At 32.6% G+C, this 23770-nt stretch overlaps 1 protein-coding gene across 2 annotated transcripts in view; it reads right to left on the bottom strand.

The window, feature by feature from the left end:
• Positions 1 to 23770, bottom strand: part of RFX3 (regulatory factor X3) — a 329303-nt gene that overhangs the window by 79096 nt on the left and 226437 nt on the right. For both annotated transcript variants that reach the window (XM_081282601.1, XM_081282602.1), the window contains exons 5-7: positions 14243 to 14317; positions 5661 to 5842; positions 1505 to 1624 (exon numbers count right to left, since the gene is read on the bottom strand). In XM_081282601.1, the coding sequence (XP_081138727.1) occupies positions 1505 to 1624; positions 5661 to 5842; positions 14243 to 14317 (377 nt within the window). The remainder of the gene's footprint in view (positions 1 to 1504; positions 1625 to 5660; positions 5843 to 14242; positions 14318 to 23770) is intronic.

Raw genomic sequence — 23770 nt, 5'->3', positions numbered from 1 at the left:
GTCATCACTCTAGAAAAAATCAAAGTTCAATTGTTTCGCTTCAAAGCCTTAAAAAGCTTCAAAGCTATGTTCTGTACAAAGAACAAACTTATTAGCTTCATATACAACTACATCCCTTAATGATCCAAACTGCTTTCTAAACTGCATCTCCCAGTAAGCTATTCTGTCATCTCTTCAATGTTCCTTTTGCAATACCAAACTCACTAAATCATGGGCCATTTACTAAAGACATCATAGATATTATCCCTAGGTGATTTTGTTTACTTGTTCCTTCTGCCTGAATATTCCTTTTTTTTTTTTTTCTGACTCTTCTTGGTCTCTCTCTACTGAAGAGCACTTCTCTATGAAATTTCCCAATCCTCACTCTCCAGAGTTTCCTGAAAATTACTTTGTAGTTTATAGTTTCTTGACCAAAGTTGTATTTTAACATGTCTCAGACTGCATTCCTTTTCCCCTCCCGATTTTCCCATACATCTCTACTTTTAATGTTTTAACCTAAGGTAGAAACTGTGTCTTATCCTCTGCATGCAGTGCTTAGCACACAAAAGAGATTCAATGTTTGCTGATTAAATAGATGAAGGACTACTGTGTGATACATTCTTTTTCTATCAGTGTCTTAGAGTTAGTGCTTCTTACTAAACTAGTAAGGATGTGAAGAACTAGCCAAGTCAACTAGATTAATGGATTTATTTAAGCAGAGACCTCCTTTTTTTCTACTGAATACTATATGTTAGATTGAAATAAAAAATAATAATTACAGGTATGGCTGAGTGATGCTGGTAAAAGGAGGAAGGTTTCTTTTTTCTTTGTTTTTCTAAATTTTGATATTAGGCACATGGGACTGACTAGAAAGTCCTTGGCTAAAAAACAGAATTATGGGCTTGTGCAAATAAATCATTTCTGGGATTCATCTGTAAAGCAGGGTTGCCAATGCTTTGATTGTCAAAAGGTTATGGGACCAGACTAGACTGAGGTATTTTTCACTCCTAAGATATATTATCCTATTATCCATCCAATCATCCATTCATGAATGCTTCATATCTCTTATGACTCCAATATCTGCAATTCTATATTAATAAAAGTTGGACTCAAAGAAAGTGTTAAAGTCCCAAACATTCTGCAAGACTTCATACTTAGTCAAAAGGAATGATATGCAGAACAGCAAATCAGAAACTCATGATAATGAAACAAGTTCTCCTGCTACTATTTGCTTAGGTGTGCTTTTGTGTTTTATGTTTCACTTCCCTGTCTGAATAGTTTCGGAGGATTGGATGTTACACTTAACTTAAAAAGGGCCAAAAGGATGAAAGAATAAATATTTTCTTTAAATGTGAAAAACAGGAACATTAAAATTCTAGAACATTTAAAAGTTATCTATAGTGAAAGTTTGTCAACAGCAGTCACATTCATATGCACTTAGGTATTTGTTCTGTTCAGAAAAAAGTGACCTAAGCAACTTAGAAATATATAGCTTTGACATATCAGTGATAACTCCAGAGTCTACCTTTGCTTCTGTTGCATGGGTTGTTGTCTCATAGCCATATACTGCATATCTTCTTGCAGACGATTAAGAGGAGAATCTGGCTTGACACGAATTCCATAGTAATGGTACTTGGAGTTTCCTCTTTATAAAAGAACAACATTGGAAACACAAAGTCAAACCAGTATCAACCACAGAGAATGTCCATTTAATTTCACATTTTGAAAAATCAGGTAAAAGCAGCATACTAATCTTATATATTTTTTATTTATCTTTTCCTGATACCTATTATGTTTTTATAGTGAGAACATCTGAAGAATCAAAATAAGATTCTGAGTCAATCAGTTCAAGACCCTAAGATAAGTACTTTGTTTTCAAATTAATATTTTAAATGTAATTTAATGTGGGAAAACAGTTTTGGCCAACAAAAATTCATTAACAGGATAAAGGACTGTACATTAAATATGAATTTGTAAGTGGCAAATTGAGAACAAAGAAAAATTCTACAGACTTGGACAAGTTCAACATTTTTCTCTTTATCATAGGAATGATGAAATAAGATAAATTTATTATAGGATGTTGTAGTGAAACATATTAGTATTTTGAAACTTAAAACAAGATGATATTTTTTATTTTGAAACACATTTTATTAGTCTCTGTTTTTATGAATTTATATCAGTTTTGTAGGCTGAATAAGATATATCACAACAGACATGGGGAAATTTTTCTGTGAAAATGGCAAATTCCCACCTGGAATAAAAATGTCACAATTTCCCCATGTTCATGAGAAAGATCATGTTTGCTATTAGAAATGACAAGTTTTGCTCTGAATGGAATTTGCAAATTCTTGCAAAAATAACATTTTAAATATGTAAATTCTTGCAAAGAGAAAATAGTTTTTCACAAGTCTATATATAGCAAGACATCAGTGCTCTTTCCAATTTTTTCTTTCATTTAGAAAAAGAAATGCAAGAGGAATGTGGATTAAATAGTTTTTATAAAAATAGAGTAGAATTTTACTTCCAAGATTAACATATATTATATGAACACTATACATTTGAAGACATTAAAATCATATTACATAAATAATATTGTTAATTTTTTAAAAAGTCATTTGAATATATGTACTCTTTCAGCAAAATAAAAATGAAAATTTAATGCCTACAAACAAAGTCTAATCACTTGCAGAGATTAGATCTTGCTCTCCAAAGTCCAAAGACAGAGCTAAAAATACAAACAAGAAATACCACAAACACAATTTGTAGTGTTTTTCATACAAACTGAAGGATAGCAGATAGTATAGGTAAGGATATAGTATAGGTATGGGTAGAAAGCAAGTAGCATAGGTAGGGGTAAAAGGCATTAATCATGGGGAAAAACTAAAAAGTAAAATGATGTTTCTCTTGAAGTATCTAGTTCTTTTTCAGTTTTCTACATATCATCATTTTGCTTGGGTTGGGAGGGAGTGGAAGTTCTTTTTATTCACTGGAAAGGGTCTGGAGAGTGAAGTATATCCATAGTCAGTTTTGCTCAAATTTGATTTGGAGAAGGGATCTAAAAAAACAATACCTTTTATTCACCTTTATTTAAAAATACAGTGATTTCATTTATTTGTTGTTTACTCAGACCCCCAAACTTGAGAAAAGATGTAGTCTGGTTCTAATAATTTCAACAGATAATACTACTGATACATAACATTCCTGGCATAAAGTTCACTTTTTTTTCTTTTTAAAAATATCTGATTTTGGAGCTGGGGTTGTGGCTCAGTGGTAGAACACTCGCCTCTCACATGTGAGACCCTGGGTTCGATCCTCAGGGTCTCACATGTGAGACCCTGGGTTCGATCCTCAGGACCACATAAAAATAAATAAACAAAATAAAGATATTGTGCCCATGTATAACTAAAAAAATTTTAAAAAAATATCTGATTTAGTTTGCCTCATGATTTATATTGATTTACTTCTTGGATTAGGAGTAGAAAGTAATGCCATAGTATAATGAATCTCTGGGACTTTACCCTACCACTAATACTGTCAATTTTCCTACATTATAGTTCTCTCTCTTTATAACACCTCACTTGTTTAAGCCCGTACTCTTGCATAGTATTTATTTTCTCCTCATTCTTCTAGGCTTCGCATTCTAACTCAATTGCAAACACAGAATACAATTTTAAAAGGAACAGGAGACATAATTGTTGGGGATTGGGGGAACATTAGAAGTAAAAGCTGAAATACTGTAAAATGTACTTAGAGAATATGGATTCTACTCATTCACAAACCCAAACAACCCCAATTTTATCCCTTTCTATTATTAAAGATGTTTCAAGGTTTGAATGGAGCCTCAAAATAGGGCCCATTGAAATCCTTTTCAGTAACAAAAGTAGCACAACAATACAGCTATTAGAATGTTGAATAAAGCCCAGAGTTTCAAAATATTGGCACAGTATATGTAACTACTAAGCTATCAATTCAGAAATAGAGGGTTAGGTCCCCAAATAATGATTTTCCTCATTTTGGTTTTAAAAAAAAATACTAAAGAAACAAAAAGATTTTTTCAAGGGAATGAAAACTGGTTCCTTTAGTCTAAAGAGATAATCATGTTCTGTAGTTTAAAATATACTACTATTTTGAAGTATAGATAGAAGAAAATATATTTATACGAGAACTGAACCTCCAGCAATCTAAAAGCCATACTATTACTTAAAAGTTGTGTACAATGAATCAAAGAGCTTTCTGCTGTCATGCATAACTGATTAGAACTAATAAAAAATAAATTAAGAAAAAACAAAATCATGGAATAATTCAGAATTCAAATGCATACAGACCTATAAATCTTATAAAACTGACAAAGTGCCAGGGTTCAAGACATACTATCCCAAAATATGTACCTTGGCAGGAGAAAACAGCAGAAACAGACCATAGAAAGTAGAATGAATTCTCCATGAAGTGGAACATAAAAACTAGATGACCTTCCCATAAAAATAGGTCATAAGACCCGCTTTGGTATTAATATACAATGAAGTTAATTACTAAGGTACTTTTTATTTTACTAAACTCTTTATTTTGGTAAATTCTTTACCCAAAAAAAAAAAAAACTCTGAGGTTATTATTTATAAGTAATTAAAGGTACATCACCTAAAGTTATACAGTGTAGCATCTCTATGTTGAATATTTTTATATAATTTCTGTAAGTTTAAAAAGTCAAAAACACCCAAATCCTTCTGCCTAAATACTTGTTTCCATTATGTAGAAATTATGGAAAGACAAAAACAAACTCCACAGTTCTAAGTATTCTTTTCATCATCTTTGATTAGTAAAAATAGTCATTAATTTTCAAATGAAGGAAAACAGAAACTGAAAAGTGCTTCTTTACATTATTGGCTTCTATACAATTGAACTATACCATGTTCTAACTTCTACACATGATAATTTCATGATTAAGAGCAGAGAAAACAAATAAATAAAAGGAAAATAAGAGGTAAAATAGGACCTATGTCATCACAGAGGACTTCAAATGCCTATATTTTGCAAATTTACCAAATGACTTTTAATTGCTCCTAGCTTCATGAAATGAAGTGAAAACCCAGCTTTAATTTTTTCTCTAGTCAAATAAGGTTATTATAAAGATAATTAAATATAATTTTGTAAAAATCAGGAGATAGTGTCCTATTTACAATGTCAAACACTAAACCTTCAGTGTTTTTTAAAAAAGTAAGTGACACATATTGATTTTTAAAATATCATGTGCAAGTCTTGCATTAACAGTTAATGTTTTTCTTTTTTTCTTTTGGTACCAGGGATGGAACCCAGGGGCACTTAATCACTGAGCTACATTCTCAGCCCATTTAATTTTTTATTTTGAGATAGGGTCTTGCTAAGTTGCTTAGGACCTCTCTAAATTGCTGAGGCTGGCTTTGTACTTGGTGATCCTCCTACCTCACCCTCCCGAGTCAGTTAATTTCTATGTAGGCTGAAAATCAAATATTCTCAAAGCTTTGCTCACTCAGTGTTTAGGACAGCATATCATTCTGGCTTAGTAGTATTCAGTGACTTTCCTTTTCTTATTCTATATTTTTCCCTTATGTATTCCTGTAATCAAGTACTTTTGCTCAAACAATTCACAAAACTGCTGTAATTTGAAAAGGGGAAGTAAGTTTATGACTTTATTTTTCAGTACTAACCTAGTGCCCAATCTCCTGGTTCGCAGCCCCATAAAAATTGACCTTATTAGTTTTCCAAAAGAGGCAGCATTGACAGGGTCCAGTTTGTGTTCTTGACAGTGTCGAAGGTAGTGGTTATACAGAGTGCTTCTGGGAAGGCTCACTCCTTCTGCTGTCTCATAATTGTCCAACAGCCACTGGAGCTAGTAGAAATAAGACACAGCAAACAGAGAAGTCATACAGTTTGTAAAATTTCTCCAGTCCACTGCAAATACAATATGCAAAAATACTTGAAAGTTCTTCATTAAATCTAAGAGTAAACTGCTAAAATTCAGAGACTGAAGAGATCCGGCTTTAAAAACCTCCAGAAACAGTGTAAATAGCTGAACATCATATTTCATCTTAGACAATATCCTTTTCTTCATAGAGTCAAGCATATATAGAGACATACTAGTTTTCCCTGTATTACTTGTAATTCTGAAGACAAATATTTCTTCAGAAAATTCAAACAATCTAGTTAATCAGTCATAAATAAAATTTCTAATTGTTATAGAAAAAAACACATTACTAAGTCTGCTAGCATGGTACCTAATGTGTCTTTCATGTTGGTTTGTTATAATACATGAACTGCAAACTGCTTTGTATGAGGTTTTATATTAAGAGTCTATTCACTTTTAGAGAATTATAATTTACTTATCTCAAGGTACCACTAGATAATAAAATAATAACATTGTATAATGGGATGAATTCTGAAAACAGAAAGGACAAAATTCACTCATTCTTTCCCCAAAGGGAAAGAAACTCATGAGACATTGGCAAAAAACTTATATAAAATGAAAAAAAAATTGGTTTTATAATTGAGTATTTCTATCTCGGTGTGTTTTTTCATAATTTTAGAAGGCACATGACAATGACATGTAGTAAAGCAATATTTTCAACCTATAGTTAACAATTTAAAGTTGCATTATCCTGTATTTTTTGAAAATACCTTTAAAGTATAGAATTTAGAATATAGAATTTTTAGAAAATTTTATCCAGCAACATATTATTGCATTCAACTTCAGCAAAATTAAATTTTTCATTTGTTTATTTACTTTCTTACAAAAGGAGAAGTAAAATAGACTTAAAGAATTTTTCTTAAAGTCATACATTTTCTTGATGCTTGAGCACGGTTTCAAACTCAAGTTTCCTAAATACACTAGAACAACAGTTCCACAAAAGCAGCAAATATTTCATATTACTTGTCTCAAAAATATTTCCATGACATATATAGAGGTAAAATAAACAATTAATATTTAGAATGAAATATCATTTAAATTAAAATTATGGAAATAAAATAATTCATTTATTTAGCACCAATGACAACCCAAACAATGTGGTAGGCATCCACTGATAAAAAGATGAATTTAATCTCACTTCTTCTGTAGAAATTTAGAGTCAAATGTTATAAATGATGAAATGGACATTTAAATAAGTTAAAGCATTTCTCCATTTTGCTTACATATTTTAAGATCTGTGGTTAAAATGAGAACTTGAACTTTCAGATTTTTAAGAAAAAATTATTTTAAATATTTTCAGTATTGCTTTTAACCATGACAATTAATTGAATTTTTCAGAATCATGTTAATTGCAAATATTGCACTTATGTAATTAAATGTCATTAAACCCATATTAACTGTTGGCTTAAAAAATGTAGCCACTGAGCTTACAGAGCAGATCACTTTAAAAAATAAAATTTGTATTCTATTCAGAAAGACTTCCAGTTCTCTATGGAACACATATGCATATGAATATGTACACTTAAACATATGTATTAGTTCTGTAATGTATACAACCCTCCAATGTAAAACTCTGAAAAGATTATACAAGATAAATTTTCATGTTTGTATTGACAGAAAAATATTCCAAGTTAAAAAGAATTATTTTCATATGAATCATCTATAACCATAACATCAACAAATTTTCCAGGGTCATTTAAACATGATTTTTGAGTATTCTAAACAACATATAAAATAGGTTCACTATACATATTCATTTAGTGTAAAAGACAGGAGGTAACCTCATTAGAAGATTAAAGTTATTAAGGCTTGAACCAGAATTCTGTCTATAACAGTGGGCTAGCATGCCTCTTGGTTTTTTGTTTGTTCGTTTTTGTTGTTGTTGTTTTGTTTTTTGTTTTTAAGAGTTTATTAATTATTAACCCAACTGAGGGAGACTACAAAAAATGAAGTAATACAAACCTGACTCATATATTTCATCCACATGCTTCATTAAAATGATTAGGACTTGAAAGCATGTTGGTGCTAGAGCAGCCCTACTGAACAATATTGCCTAAAAGTGCTCTAATTTTGTATCCATATGCTCCATAGAGCAAGGTGACTGCTTTCTGTTAGTACTCTTAACATATTAAAACATGCAAATATTTTTTGAAAAATAGCAATATTTTTTGACTAAACTAACCAAGTTCCCATATCCAAAAGCATGTAATATATGTAAGTTAATCTATGTAAGTTAAAAATGTGAAAATACCTTTTTATGTAATAATGTTGTCAAAGACACAACAGTATGATTAGGAAAGAGTTAAGAAATCAGAATTCTTTTCCTTGCTAATGAATAGATAGTTGACAAATATGTCAATCTTAGTTTGAGAGTTTTTTTTCAGAAATAGAATAGTTAATTTTACAATATGAGTATACTTTTTATAACCAAGTTGTAAAATAACTTAGATTTATAAAAATAGATCTAATGTAAATAATTTTAATTTGATATAAAGTAACAAATTATTTTCTTAAATACAAATAATAATGTTTCAAACTGCCTTAAATTGTATACTAGTCTTCTTGTAACATTTAATTACTTAAAAACAAAGACAAATATCTGAATCAGATCTTATTAATTTCTCATAATCATCATCAGAATTATTTTGCAGATAAAAATTTTTATGAAATTGAAAAAACAAAATGAATAATAAATGAATAATAAAATATTTGAAGAGTACTTCCATAAACTGCTTTTTTCCTTTTAGTTGTAGATGGACACAATACCTTTATTTTATTTGTTTTTATTTTTATGTGGTGCCGGGAATCGAACCCAGTGCCTCACGCATGCTAGGCAAGCTCTCTACTACTGAGCCACAACACCGGCCCCATAAATTGCTTTCTATAAAAGAAGAAACTAGTGCAAACATTAAAGTTCAATATAGAAAATTTTGAGTTCAATGTTTGGTTTCTGTGTGTGTGTGAATATCTGAGTTAATCAGACCAATATTAATCAAATAAAACTTCTAGATAGTGAGATAATTATAGCAAAAGTTGGCATAAACTATTTAGAAGCCTAAATTATATTACTCATATCTCAAATGAATGACTCAGAGAAAATGAAGCATTCATTGGATTGGCTATGCAGCATTCTGAAATGTTGAAGCAAGTCAAAATAGCTGGGGTATTCTGTAAACTGATTGTTCTTACATACCTTATATTCTTAGAAGTTCTTTTCCTAAACCAGTTTTTAAAATCTGAGTTTGATTTATCTATGATAATCCAGACTAGCTGGTATGAAAAGTTTCATGTGAATAGGTATTTTGATGATTATAACTCTAATAGTGGCAAAACTACATTTTTTTTCCTAATCCATTTTTTCAAATGGAAGAATTACATTCCTTGCCAGAAACCTAGAGAGCACTTTGAAGAAGCAGAAAGATAAACACTCTGCAAGGATAGAGGTGGTTCTTCTGCAGCCCTGTGGGTCCCAGCTAGAAATCCTGCCAACCACTCTACCAGCTGCTGGGAGAGGAGTAATCTCTTAGAAACTCATTGTGTACACAGAAACTGATTTGGAATTTAACAGATAAGACTTTGAGATATAGTTGGGGATTATAATCTGAATTCTATATACCAGTAATTAACTTTCAGGTTTTGAAAGAGTGATGAAATTAAATAACAAACCTTGAGTATAAAATATAGTATTAGAAAGCATCCCAATAATTTTATATATATATAATTATCCCAATAATTCTTATTATTGGAGAAACTTAGCAGTCAAGTTTTTGTGTAAATTTAAATTTAACCTGAAGGCATGTGCTCCACATGCTACCCATGGGAAGTTAATGCCTTTTATATGATACATTGTTCCTGTAGTTTTCTCTTTAACAAAATGCATTTGGACCTTAGAATTCAGTGCTCTTAAACATTTAGTAATTTAGAACTAAATGGTTACCATTTCTTTTACTCTTTTGTAAAATGTCTTGCAAATGCTTACATTTATGATGTTAAAAGCCCATAAAATATGGAAACTTTTAAACTTTATCTTTAAAATCTGATTATTCTACTAATGAACCAAAATATACTTGTTTTAGGGTAGAAACCAAGAAAGTGGGATCTTTCAGCCCTTGCATTAATTTATATTGATCAGGGCATCCTAAAGAAGATGAACAGTTCCTATTTATCCTAAAGGGAAATACTGTTTGACAAATAAAAATAAATAAATATTGCATTACCCATTTAACATCTAAATGTAACATTTGGCATTTTATCCCAGATGGATTTTTTTATCCCAGATTATCCATTAGGATTTACTTTAAGTTCAATTCAATGATGAAATGCATCTGAAAGGACTTATTTCCATAATAATTTATATTTATAATACAGCAAAGTCAAAAGATAATAAGTAAAAAACAATGTTTTGCTTTGAACTGAATGTTTTGGTAGCTAAACCCATCAAACTTATGAAATAATTATTTGATAGAATGTGAAAAAATATAAAATAAATGCAGCTTTTAATATGCTTTAAATGAAATTTTTAAATATATATTTCAGAACATAATATGAAAGTTAGAAACAATGAATATTTGTGACTTCAAATTTATAATCTATCCTAAATTGGATGCGATATTTCTATTAAATACTAATTTATATTTATTATAAGTTGGAGTATAAAATAAACTTTAGTCTGCAATTTAAAGAGTTAGATATTCTATTTTATTCAGTCAAATTATATATCCTTTATTGGGAGCACTTTCACATACAAAAAATTAGAAATTAATTAGAAATAAAAATATTTAAATAAATATTGTACAAAGAGAATTCTATAAAGCCAAATAAAAGGAAGCATTCTAAAATATAAGGAGATAAATAATGTCACTATTAACTGCAACATTTTAAAGGTTGGATTATTTAAATAAAAAAAAAGTTGTCTACACTTAAACTAAAGACTACGAATAGAAAAATGATAGAGTGACCACATATTTTTCTTTAGTATATCAGAAGAGGCAACCCTCTATCAACAATGCTCACACATATGCTTACTGAAGAACACTTAGAAAACAAGCATATGAGTCTCCAAATAAACATAGGACTATCAGTCATTCTAGAACACTAAAGGTAAGATAAGGTCTGTTCCCTTCTATTATTTCTAGTATTCATTTATTTGGAAAGTACTTAATGAGCATTCATGATGTCTAGTACTGGTCTAGGTGCACAGTCTGTCTTGGTAGACAAAATATACAAAATCCTTAGTCCCTTAGAACTTTCTCTTGCCAACAAACATTTACTGACATTCTATAAAACACCAGTACTGAAATAACTGCCATCATGTTAATATTGTTAGTAGAATAAGTCACTGCACATAGTACAACTGTACTCATCACATTAGTATACAAAATGAATAGGTTATATGTGCGTTTTCATCAATGTGATAATAGTATAATATTAAAAACAGATCAGCAGTATAAACACTCAAGAATATGCTAAAAATGGGATATAAAATTTCATGTCCCACCCATCTCCTAATGTGTGGAAAGAAAGGTGAAAAGCAAAGCATACTATCAGGATTCACTGAATTTGCTCCTAATAAGACTCTTCTAATTACTGTGAATAATCAAATGTATAAAGAAAAAAATAGGAAATCCTTTGTACTCCATATCCCAAAATAGAATGAGAAGGCTTCTCAGTTCAAGAGTCATGATATGCACTTTTCTTTAGATACTAGTAAATATGGGATACATATTAGTGATAATTTCCTACAAATTTTTTCTTAATTAATACTTTTTAGAAACTGAGAAATTGAAGACTTCATCATGGTTAAGCTGAACTCATGTCCACCTTAAAGAATCACGCAAACCTCAAATAATTCTATATTATATCCTATTAGTGAAGAATAAAGAACATAGTTGGACATTTAATATATTAACAATATTTTAAAATAATTTTCCAGTGAAAAAAATTTCTATACAACAGAAAAATCACCAAAAAGTTCACAGAATCTAAAACTTTCTTTCCAAGATTAACTAGAAGGCATGCAGATTACTCCAGCTGTTTGGATAAATCTAATAAAAATCAGGAGCATGTTAACTTTCCAAGGACAAAAAGACAACAGGATCTTTTTCTATGTTCAGGGAGAAACTAACTGCATTGGTTAACAAAAGCACTGATCCTGTTTCTACTGTTAACAAACCATCTGTAGAATCCATTTGTATCTCTAAAGACTTAATGATAAATATGGTTTTGAATGAACTTCACTATACTTCAGAAGTGTGATACAAATGAATCAGGCTAGCTAGACAAAGATAATCACTACATTAGTGACACTTGTGCCGGCTCCTTTCTAAATACTGAAATGCCTTGGGCAGTTAAAGTATGGAAGATTTACCATACTATATAATAAAAAAATATGATGCCATCGAGTAATAAATAGTTGTCTACTGTTTATATGGCTTAATTCACACTTATTAACACAAACTATTAGTTCACAGATTCAACAAGATAAAAATAATTTTTGAAAACTACAATATATTTTAAAAGTCTCAAACAAATTAAAAAATAAATAAAAACATCTTTATACCTATATTTTTGTTCATTAAAATACTAATTGTGTTAGGTAATTAAAGTTTAGAGTTAAAATTAAGCACATCATATATTTTAATATACTATGTTTCTAATAAAAGCGAAACATCAATTGAATATTAAATAAGCACAACACAACTAGATGTCTAAAAGTTGAAAAAGGAACAACTGGAAACTTCAGGGTTTTTGTTATTTTTTCTAATGTTCTTGGAACATTTCTGACACAAAGAAACAGTTTCATTTCACTTGCCATTTTCTAAAGACAAATACCAGTTGGTCATCACCCCTCCACTCATATGCACAGCCTAAAAGAATATAGTAAATTAGCCTTTAACACAACTACATATTCATGATACTATAGCAGGGATATATTTATAAAATACATAAAAGAGCACAAGTTTAGAGAAAGGGGAAAATAATACTTTTTAAACTATTTCAGAAACACCAAAATATATGCTAGAATTTTAAATTTGTAAGTATAATTTTCATCAATATTACAGGCATCTTCCAAGTTGGCTAACTTGTTTTTGTTTGCCAGGAAACTTTCCCTTGAAGAAGAAACAAGACAAAATACCCCATCTAAAAACAAATGTGTTAGAACATAAGGAGGTAGTGTTATTTTGGGAATTTAAAATTTACATGTTTCAAAGTTCAAATACTTAAAAAGCATAACGAAAATATTTTCTGTGAACTAAAGGTTTTAGGTTTATTGAAAAAAATATTACTTCATGTAGGTGATCCAGATTTTAAACTTTTCAATCACAGCAACAGAAGGATTAAGAAATCATAATAATTTCATCCCTAAATTTAAGAACAAATCATCAATTAGGAAGACAAACTGTAATTCTTACTAAAATGTCACTAATATTAATTTAACAGATTTATTGAAAATAGATTTAAATCACAGTTTTGTTCACTTTTTTGATGTATTCAGAAATCACCTTTAACAAAGTAATTTTTTTCATCAGCATTTTCAAATGATTTCCCAGCTTCAACAACTGATGAAAATATTTATCATTTCACAAAATTCTCATCATTCTTCTTAACACTTACCAGTATCAAAATGATGCTGAATCTGATAATGGTGAAGATTTTTCAAGAATAGTAATGGTAATTCTGTTTCATTATTATTAGCAACTTATGTTTATTATTGTCTTTATTATTATTAGCAACTTTATGGCTTACCCAAAGCCCTACTTTTTCTTTTGGCCCATTTTCACTTTTCTTTAATTTTTAGGACCTGAGTCTATCTATGCAGCTGTATTCTATCCACCATAGTTAGTCTTACTGGTAAATAAATCATTTTCAAATAGATTACCACTGGATTTGTCATTAATAATTTTTTATCCACTGAAGACTTTATTAGTCACACAAGTAGACTTGGCTGTTTCTATATCTCTGACAGAGATCTAGATTGCAAGTATTTGCTTCATACTAAATAAATATCAAACTAGAAAACTTTAAACATTTTAAAATAACTATTAATTGCTTTTCACAAATAAATGACAGCTTGTTGTGAACTTGAAAGTACTGTATCTGCATCCAAACAGTAGAAAAATCTAGTAAAGCTGTCCACCATGGGCTCTACTTTTTTTGAGCTATTCCACTGTACAAAATAGCCATTTAATAGTTCAAGGATCATAAAGGGCTAAGAAAGGAAGGTTAAGAAGCAAAATAAGTAAATAAACAAAACAAGCATTTAGAAGCAAGCAACACATGCAGAACAAGCAAGAGATTAGTTTACATGAAGAAGAGGCAACTTACATGGCTGTTGAGAAGAGAGCTTCTGTGAGTGGACAGACCGTCAGACTTTTGCAGCGTCTCAATCGCCATTTCAATCTGATAATAGATGTCATTAAAAAAAGGGCTCAAGACAAGATAGTAATAAAAGGCTGACCAGAGATTTTTGATAGATTCTTTTAAAATTTAATTCCTTCTTCAATGGTGGCTAATGAATAGCTATCACTAAATGTGTTTTCCCCTTTTCTTCCCCCCACCCCCAGAGAATAAAATAAAAATAGGCACATTAATAATAAGCCCTATCACAAAAGTAAACCTTTTTGAACACTGTGTAATTATAATCAGTATGGAGACCTGAGGAGCAGGAACCCCGGTGGATTTTTCTAGCTATGAGAAAACATTCTTGACTCAAAGTTCAAGATGTGGGATAGTAACCACTCTCTAAATAGTCTCCCACCTAAAGAGTATTTAATATTTATTCTATTCTGTCATGAAAGAAAAATCTTGCAATAGATTCTGAACTTAATATGCATTAGCATTTTAATGCAAATGTACAAAAAAATCCTTACTTGATGTTTGAAAGCTATGAAATCCATATATCCCTCTTTTAGTCTTGTTATTAAAATTTGAAAGTAAAGGGTCATACATATGAATGAATATTCATATGTAGCTGTGGCCCCTGTGTTATATTTTAGGATGTGGTAGTAAGGCAGAAATATTAGAAATGACAGCAGAAATGGAATGTAGAAGAGAAAATAATTCAGAGCCAACAAAGAAAAGGGGCAACTATAGAAAATTTTATTCCATGTAATCTTAGCATATTATGAACAACAACAAAATCTTACTCAATTTGTAATTTTACTTAAGTAGCAGCACCAATGATAAATGTCACATACTCATGATAACCTCATATTTAATGGTAGCTTATCTTTCAGCTCCTAGTATTATTACTGCACATTCTGTTAATAAACAGTTCTGAAATGCTCTGTGGTTTTTGGGTTATACTAACAATATTAGCATTGCATTTATGTTTTAAAATTGCATTATGCAATTTAAGAGAAAATATATATTATTACTTTTGAAAATCTGATCACATCATCAATTTAGTATAAGCAGTTATAAAAATATTTAATGCTTTAATATATAGTTAACTTTCTGACACTTTACTTTGGCTATGGAAATTAATAATGTCTTAAAATTTTAACATACTGCCCCTCCCAAAGAAAAATGATAGAAGATAACTGTTATCTATAACAGTCTTTTTTTATTTTTTACCAAGTTTCCATTTTCTTTATCATACAACATATTATAGATAGAACATTCACTATCAATTATATCAACATGAAATCTAATTTTCTTATAAACAACTTGGAAATTAATAGCTTTAATTTTATTTTATATTACTTTCCCAAGTTGCGCATTCTTCCCTATAATAAAATGTAATATGGAGCAGAATATTATAAAAATTTATAGAAAATATTCTTAAATTGAACATTAAATTAATTCATAAAACTATATAATACAATTTATTCTATTGTTAACTTTTTTTTTAGATCACAAAACTATATAGACTGGTGCTAAAACATTCTCTCTTCCAGATAAGAAAATAATAAAGTTTATCATTATACTTGAAAAATAAACAGAAGAAAGTGATATTGCCTAAGTGAAAAAAGATGCACTTTAGAGCAATGCAAATGAAATGAGTTAATAAACACTTTGCCAAAATCTTAAACTGAAAAACTAAAGAACTTTGACATGACATCTCTTAGCAGCAATCAATAAGTACTCTTGCTTTAAAAACATCTGAAAAGATTCATGTGACTAGAAATCACTTCTAAGAAGAACTGAATCAAACTGCAATTCGCTAAAATGCCTACATTTTCTTTAAAGTTTGAGTGTGGAAATTTTGAGATAAGATTTCAGTCTAATAAATAAAAATACAATGATCTGTAGCCTGTGACTTATAGGTTTAAATGAAAGGTAAAAATTATCAGAACTATAATAGCTGAACAACACTCAGGAAGATGTTCATGCTCTGGATTTGTAAAGCAGCAAGTTTAAGTTGGATAAACCATCACTTTCTTATCTTAGAAGATCTGAACACATCTTTTTCTTAGAGGTCTGCTTGTATTTTAAAGTTGCTACTGTGATGGTCCCAGATTTCTATTTGATTCCCTGGAATCAAATGATCCTCTCATTTCTGGCCAGTTTTTATTTTTGTCTTATATGTATTTACTCACTTATGTACTTGGGATTAAACCCAGGGCCTTCCACTGGACTATATCCTCAGCACTTCTAAACAGTTTTTAAAGAGTTTTGAGGGAGGCTGTTAAGGAGTAACTAGAGACATGGGTCAAATTGGATTCCCCAGCAGTGGACTGACTTTCTAGAATGCCAGGCATTCTAGAAAGTCAGTCCACTGCTGGGGAATCCAATTTGGTTCTTTTTTGTCCCTTTGAACAATCAGAATATTTTTTCACCTTTACCTGGTAAGAATTTCTGAGAAAGGCGTGCGCACACACACACACACACACACACACACACACAAAAAAAAACATATTTATCATATTCATTTTTTTAAAATTGAAGAGAAATTTAATCTCATGAAAGAATCATATAGCCTTGACTACATTTTTTAAAGGATGAGATCTATTTATAAGTGATTATGTACAACATATATAAAATAGTGTACAGGGGACCAGGATAAAAAAAAAAAGTCTCATAATGTATAGGATATTACGATGTAGTGAGAGAGATAGGTTAGGTAGTCATATATATGAATAAATGCACAACTATGAAAAAACAAAGCTATATAGAACAAAAATAAAAGTGTAATTTATAAAGGTAAATGAAAATGAAAACAGCATTCTCTAAGTTTTAGTGGGGAAGGGGGCTTTTGGCCTCCTTCTGAGAAAGTGTTAAAAAATATGTAACTTCTCCTTGAAAAAAATGTATTTAAGAACACCTACAAAATTTACTATCATTTTCTCAATGATTATAGACTCTACGAAGTCAGTACTCATACATAAAAAGATGGAAGTGTTCTAGTTGAAAAGAGTAGGGCAAAAGGTTTTCTAGGGAGAAGAATAGGCTTAGTAAAGTCAAGAGGCAAGAAAGTCCAGGGCATGTATTTGAGAAATGTCAAGGAACCTAGTTTCTAGGGTATGTCTCCCTCTCACACAGAGTAATGGTGTAAGTGAGACTAAAGAAAGAGTTTGGAATTAGCTATTGATATGTAGCAGTCAGAGAAAAAGCAATGTCATTAAGGCTTTCAGGGAAGTATGTGAATATTTGAGAAATGTTGGTTTTCAGATAAAGCCATAAAATGGGTTTTGCTAGGTAAAATGGATTGTGCTGCTAGTAAGGGGGGAAGTGTGTCCTATTTGTGTTTATGGACTAAAAAGAAGTTTTAAGGGACAAAAGCATGAGAAGAGATTATTCCCCCATAGGAATACATGATGACAGTAGAGGGAAAATAAGGGTGAGAGGTTAGAGAAATAATGTAAAAACAGGGAAGAAAAGTAATATTGAGGCAACATTTTTATATTGTTAGCTTATGGGGAATTAAACAGCTCTCTTACCACAAATGGATTATGGATGTTATTCTTACCAATTACCCAATAATTTTTTTTTTTTTTTGTCATAGATTCATTGGGTAAGATCTATGTATATGGGTAGGAGTTAGAGGAAAAGAGGGATGGAGTACAAATTAACTAAATAAGCTATGTTAGTGTGTGGGAAGCCATTCTAACATGTGATTGGGTGACTCCTGTTAAGGGCCTGAGGCGCTTTGGCTCTGTCAAAGCTTTCCCGACCCTTTCCTGATGAGAGAGCCCATCCGTGTGGGGGTGTGCCTGACCACTGACCCCGGGGACCCAATCACTGACCCTGACCTTGGAGTGCAGCCCCCCCCTCAACCTTCATTGGATGGAATTCTCCCCTGAATCTCTTGTTCCCCAATAAAAGGCTACTCCCCGGCGTGTTCACTCTCTCTCTCTCCTGCTAGCCCTGAGTAATCCTCGCTGCCCTGCTGGGCGGCTAGAGGTGGGAACCAGAGAGGTGAGCCGTCTTGGACCTAGCAATATAAATAAGGTAACTGAGTTTGTGTGTTTTATTTCGATCTCTTCTAACTAACTTTATGCCTAGAACCTCATTAATGAAACCACTGCGCAGGCCGCATGGTAGAATTGGCGCCCACGAGGGGGGCATTCTAGATTAGTTAGATTGAGTGGGAGCGCACTATAAAGATAAGGAAAAAAATAAAGATAAAGGAAGATAAGGAATAAAAATAAAGATAAAGGAAGAGGTGACAATTGGGTCACAAAAGGACCTGGAGATATTGAAGGAAAGAGACGTTAAATTACTTAAAATGGGAAATTCAACTTCCACGGATAAGGAAATGTATCTATTTTAGACAGTATAATTAATCAGAAAGGAAAACAGATAAAGAAAACTCAGTTATTACAATTTTTAAAGATTGTAGGTGAATATTGTCCTTGGTTTTGTGAACAGGAATCTCCAAATTTACTTACTTGGGAGAAATTAGGAAGAAAGTTACAGAGAGTCTGTCTTTCTAATGAAATACCTGGAGGCATAGAAAATATACAGAAAACTTGGACGGCTCTAAAAATTTGTCTTTTTGAATATATGGGCCAGAGTTCATGGCCCCCTGAGGACCTTTTAAAAGGCATTCAACGAGCTGTTAGGTCTATTCAAATGGAGAATCAGCCTGAGGCTAAGTTAATTACCTTTCCCTTAAGCTGTTTAAAAACAAAGGCACTAGGGGCCAAGCCAAAGGTTAAAAATGTGAACTAGTTGGCACGGATCAGCCCGCCTTCTCGCCGCCATCATTTCCTCCTAGCGGGAGCCGGGCAACAATACGGGGAATTCCAAGGGAGGTCGCAGAGTGTGACGTCACTGGCGCCGACCAGGACAGCCCGCGATTTTTACCGGGACAGAGATCGCAGACAGTTTTCTTAAGACCTTCAAAGACAGTTGAATTAGATCCTGAAACGGGGCCGGAACAAATCCCTACTGGGATTTTCGGGCCGCTTCCTGATAATACTGTAGGTTTGATTTTGGAACGTAATGAATTAAAGGGAGCCATTGAGGTAATACCTGGTGTGATAGATTCAGAATTTAAAGGACAGTTATATGTTACTGTAAAATCCAATTATTCCCTAAGGCTCACCCCAAAGGATACTTTTGCTCAATTAATATTACTGCCTTGTGTCTCAGAAAGGCACCTGCCAGTAGATTAAATTTCTAAACCGCCGGACAGAGTATACTGGTCCCAGTTAGTACGGCAAGAACGCCCCTTATTAAAACTTAAAATTAATAATAAAAATTTCCTAGAAATAATAGACACAGGGGCTGATATCTCGGTATTGTCCAGTAGGTTTTGGCCTAGGAACTGGCCTTTGCATGTAGCACCAGCTAACCTAGAGGGAATAGGACAGGTTTCACAGCCTGCTCAAAGTGCCAACTATCTCCGTTGGGAAGATTCCGATGGGAACAGTGGAGTATTTAAGCCTTATGTGTTAGAGTCTTTACCAGCTAACCTATGGGGAAAAGATATTTTAACCAAAATGGGATTGTTATTAGTTACTCCAAATTCTATAAGGTCAGTTGAGGAAGTTAATCAGAGGTATTTTCCTGGAGATGATAAGGAGACCCTTCAGGAAGAGTATCTGTTTACAAGGCAGTCTCCACGACAAAGATTAGTAAATGCTCCAAACCAAAATTTTTGCTACGGGTCCTGAGTACTTCCCCGATCCCTAAGACAGCTGAAAAAATCACGTGGCTCACAGGGGAGCCTATATGGATTGCTCAGTGGCCCATCTCAGGGGAAAAGCTTAAAATAATTCATAGATTAGTTGAGGAACAACTTCAGGCTGGTCATATTGAACCAACGCTTAGTCCTTGGAACACACCTATTTTTGTTATTAAGAAAAAGTCAGGAAATTGGAGATTACTACAGGATTTAAGGGCGAAAAATCATGCAATTCAGCCTATGGGATCATTACAGCCAGGACTTCCCTCCCCCACAGCCATTCCTTTAAATTATAGCTTGATGGTAATAGATTTAAAAGACTGTTTTTTCTCTATAAGGTTACATCCTGAAGATTGTGAAAGATTTGCTTTCACTGTCCCAGCAATTAATTTTAAGGAACCTGTTAAAAGATATTGCTGGAAGGTACTTCCTCAGGGAATGCGTAATAGTCCTACACTGTGCCAAAAATTTGTTGACCAGGCGATAGATCCCATAAGAAATAGCTTTCCTGATGCATATATTATTCATTTAATGGATGATATATTATTGGCTCATGCTAATCCAGAAGTACTTTCAGAAATTTTTACTCAGTTAGAGACTTCGCTTACAGCAATGGGTTTATGTATAGCTCGCCAAAAAATTCAAAAAGTGTCTCCTTTTCAATATCTAGGTCAGATAATTCAAGGACGTTCTGTCCGTCCTCAAAATCTTCAGATAAGAGTTAAGGAGTTACGTACCCTTAATGACTTTCAAAAACTATTAGGAGATATTAATTGGCTAAGGCCATCCTTAAAACTAACTACTTCTGAGTTAAGTCCTTTATTTCAGATATTACAAGGAAATCCTTCTCCAACCTCTCCACGTCAACTAACCTTGGAAGCTAAGACAGCCTTAAGAAAAGTTGAAATTGCAATTAAAAATGCACAGCTTACTAGGATAGATCCTAAAGAAATAGTGTATTTATTAATATTTCCAACTGAGCATACCCCAACAGGAGCCATATGGCAAAGATTAGGAGTTATTGAGTGGATTTATTTATCCCACTCCCCTCAAAAAACATTAATTCCTTTTCATGATTCTATAGCTCAATTAGTAATTAAAGGTAGACCTAGGATTTTACAATTAATTGGATCTGAGCCTGATATCATAATTATTCCATTTTCTGTTCAACAGACTAATTGGCTTTTTCAAACTTCTAGCTCATGGCAGATAGCTTTTGCAGATTTTCCTGGACAGATAGATGGCCATTATCCTCGTGATAAGATTGTACAATTTGCATCATTAACGTCACTTATTTTTCCAAAAATTGTACGTTCTTATCCAATAGAAGAAGCTTTATCGGTGTTCACGGATGCTTCCAACTCTGGTAAGGCAGGTTTCTTCAGCCGTGTTCACACAGAGGTAATACAAACTTCTTATACTTCTGCCCAAAGAACAGAGCTTCAAGCTCTGATTCGTGCCTTAGATTACTTTTCAAATGAGCCTATTAATATCTATTCTGACAGCTTATATACAGTCAGAGTTACGAAAAATATTGAAACCTCAGTTATTGGGTTTACTTCATCACAGGAGTTATTTGAATTATTTCATAATTTACAATAGACAGTGCTAATGCGAAAGTACCCATGTTTCATAGGACACATACGTGCCCATACTAATCTTCCTGGACCTCTAGTTTCAGGTAATGACAAAATTGATAAGTTAGTAGCTTTTTGTCAACAGATGTCTTCATATGACTGTGCCCTAGCTTCCCATTCCTTGCATCATCAAAATGCTTCTAGCTTCCGTAAAAAATTTAGTATTACCAGAGAACAAGCTCGTCAGATTGTAAGCCAATGCCCTAAGTGTGTTATTCACACTCCATCTCTGCCATCAGGGGTATATCCCGGTGGATTAAAACCAAATCAAATATGACAAATGGATGTAACTCATATTCCTCAATTTGGTAAGCAATGTTATGTGCATGTCATAGTGGACACTTATTCTAGATTTATTTTTGCCACAGCACGTACTAAGGAAAATACTCAACATGTAATTTCTCATTGCTTAGCAGCTTTTTCTGTTTTAGGGTGCCCTATACAGATAAAAACAGATAATGCTCCAGCTTATGTAAGCTCTTCTTTTCAACAATTTTGCCAAGAGTTTAAAATTAATCATAAAACAGGAATTCCTTATAACCCCCAAGGTCAAGCCATTGTGGAACGAGCTCATTTATCTATTAAGCTTCAATTACAAAAACTAAAAGGGGGGAATAGGATTGTGACTCCCCAAAATAGCCTTAATCATGCCTTGTTTGTTTTAAATTTTTTAAACTGTGATGCAGAAGGTCACACTGCTGCTGAAAGAAAAATGTCTCCCTCAGTAACAGGCCCTTTAGGCAGAGTTCTGTGGAAAGATTTACAAACTGGTCAGTGGAAGGGTCCGGACCCGGTAATAACATGGGGCCGAGGTCATGCTTGTATCTTCCCAGAAGGTGCTTTCCGTCCTATTTGGGTGCCTGAACGTGCTATCAGACATGGAGGAGATAGAACCCAGATTCAAGCAACTGAGGATCGACCCGGAGGAGCTACTACCCAGAAGGAGGAGATATCGGAAAAAGATGAAAAAAGACCAGATTGAACCAGCCGAAAAGCTGATTTCGTGGAAAGATGTGAAGAAGCTAACAACCCAGGCTTCCCAAATACTTCGACGCCTGGGAAAGAGCAGGACCCCAGTGATGATGGTAGCAACAGTAATTGCCCTACTGGGCTGTCAGGTAAAAGGGAATCAAGTAGACACTTATTGGACATATTTCCCAGATCCACCCCTGGTACACCCAGCTGGGTGGACTGGAGAATCTATTCCAGTATTTACTAATGACTCATTCATGATGGGAGGATTTACAGATACTCATATTACTCCCAATCATGTGGCTAGATTTAATTATTCTGGCTACAGTGCCCAATTACCTTTGTGTTGGTCACATGATAAACATGCTGGCTGTCTGAAAGTATCATTCGAAGAAAAGACAGCGATTGGTAAACCTAGACTAACAAATAATTCTATTTATGGGGACTTAAAACCTAATACTAGATCAGTAATTAAGATGGGACTTTCCCATAACAAGCCAGTCATTTCTGCAAAACCTCCAGCGATACCCCACTGTCCAAATAGTTCTATAATTGAGGTTGGCACCTTTCCTAAATGGATGGATTGTGTAAATACCTATCCTGTACAACATAAGGTGTCTAAAGATAGTGGGTATATTTTAGACTGGTCTCCAAAAATTGATAAGAGACAATTACGAAGAAATTCTGCTATGACACCTGCAGGATTTTTTAGTAATATTTTGACTTATAGTGAAGGAGGTGTTCAAAAAGATATTTGGCATTTAATTGCTGCCTCTGAATTTTTACATTTTACAGATAAACCTTTACCAAAATTTGTCGGTAAGAACTGTAAAGAGGGATCTTGCTATGGCTTAAGAGCCTGTGTCCAATCTCCTTAAGTTTTAATTATTGGAAATGTAAAAGTTAAATGGATAGATGATAGATATTTTGTTACTTGTAATAAGTGCAAACTAACCAATTGTATTACTAGGTATAATAGAGGAAAAGGAGTGCTGATACTTCATCAGCCCTCTTTCGTTTTATTACCTGCTAATATTTCAGAGCCATGGTATGCTGATGCTGGTTTACAAGTCTTGCAGCAAATTCATGCCCAGCTAACAAGACCTAAACATGCTATTGGAATCATAATTGTTGGTGTCTTAGCACTGGTCTCATTTATTGCCTCAACTG

This window comes from Spermophilus citellus (genome assembly GCF_964194105.1).
Source record: "Spermophilus citellus genome assembly, chromosome: 2".
NCBI lineage: Eukaryota > Metazoa > Chordata > Mammalia > Rodentia > Sciuridae > Spermophilus > Spermophilus citellus.
Note: the sequence above shows the minus strand (reverse complement) of the source record. Positions and strands in the feature narration are given on the sequence as shown.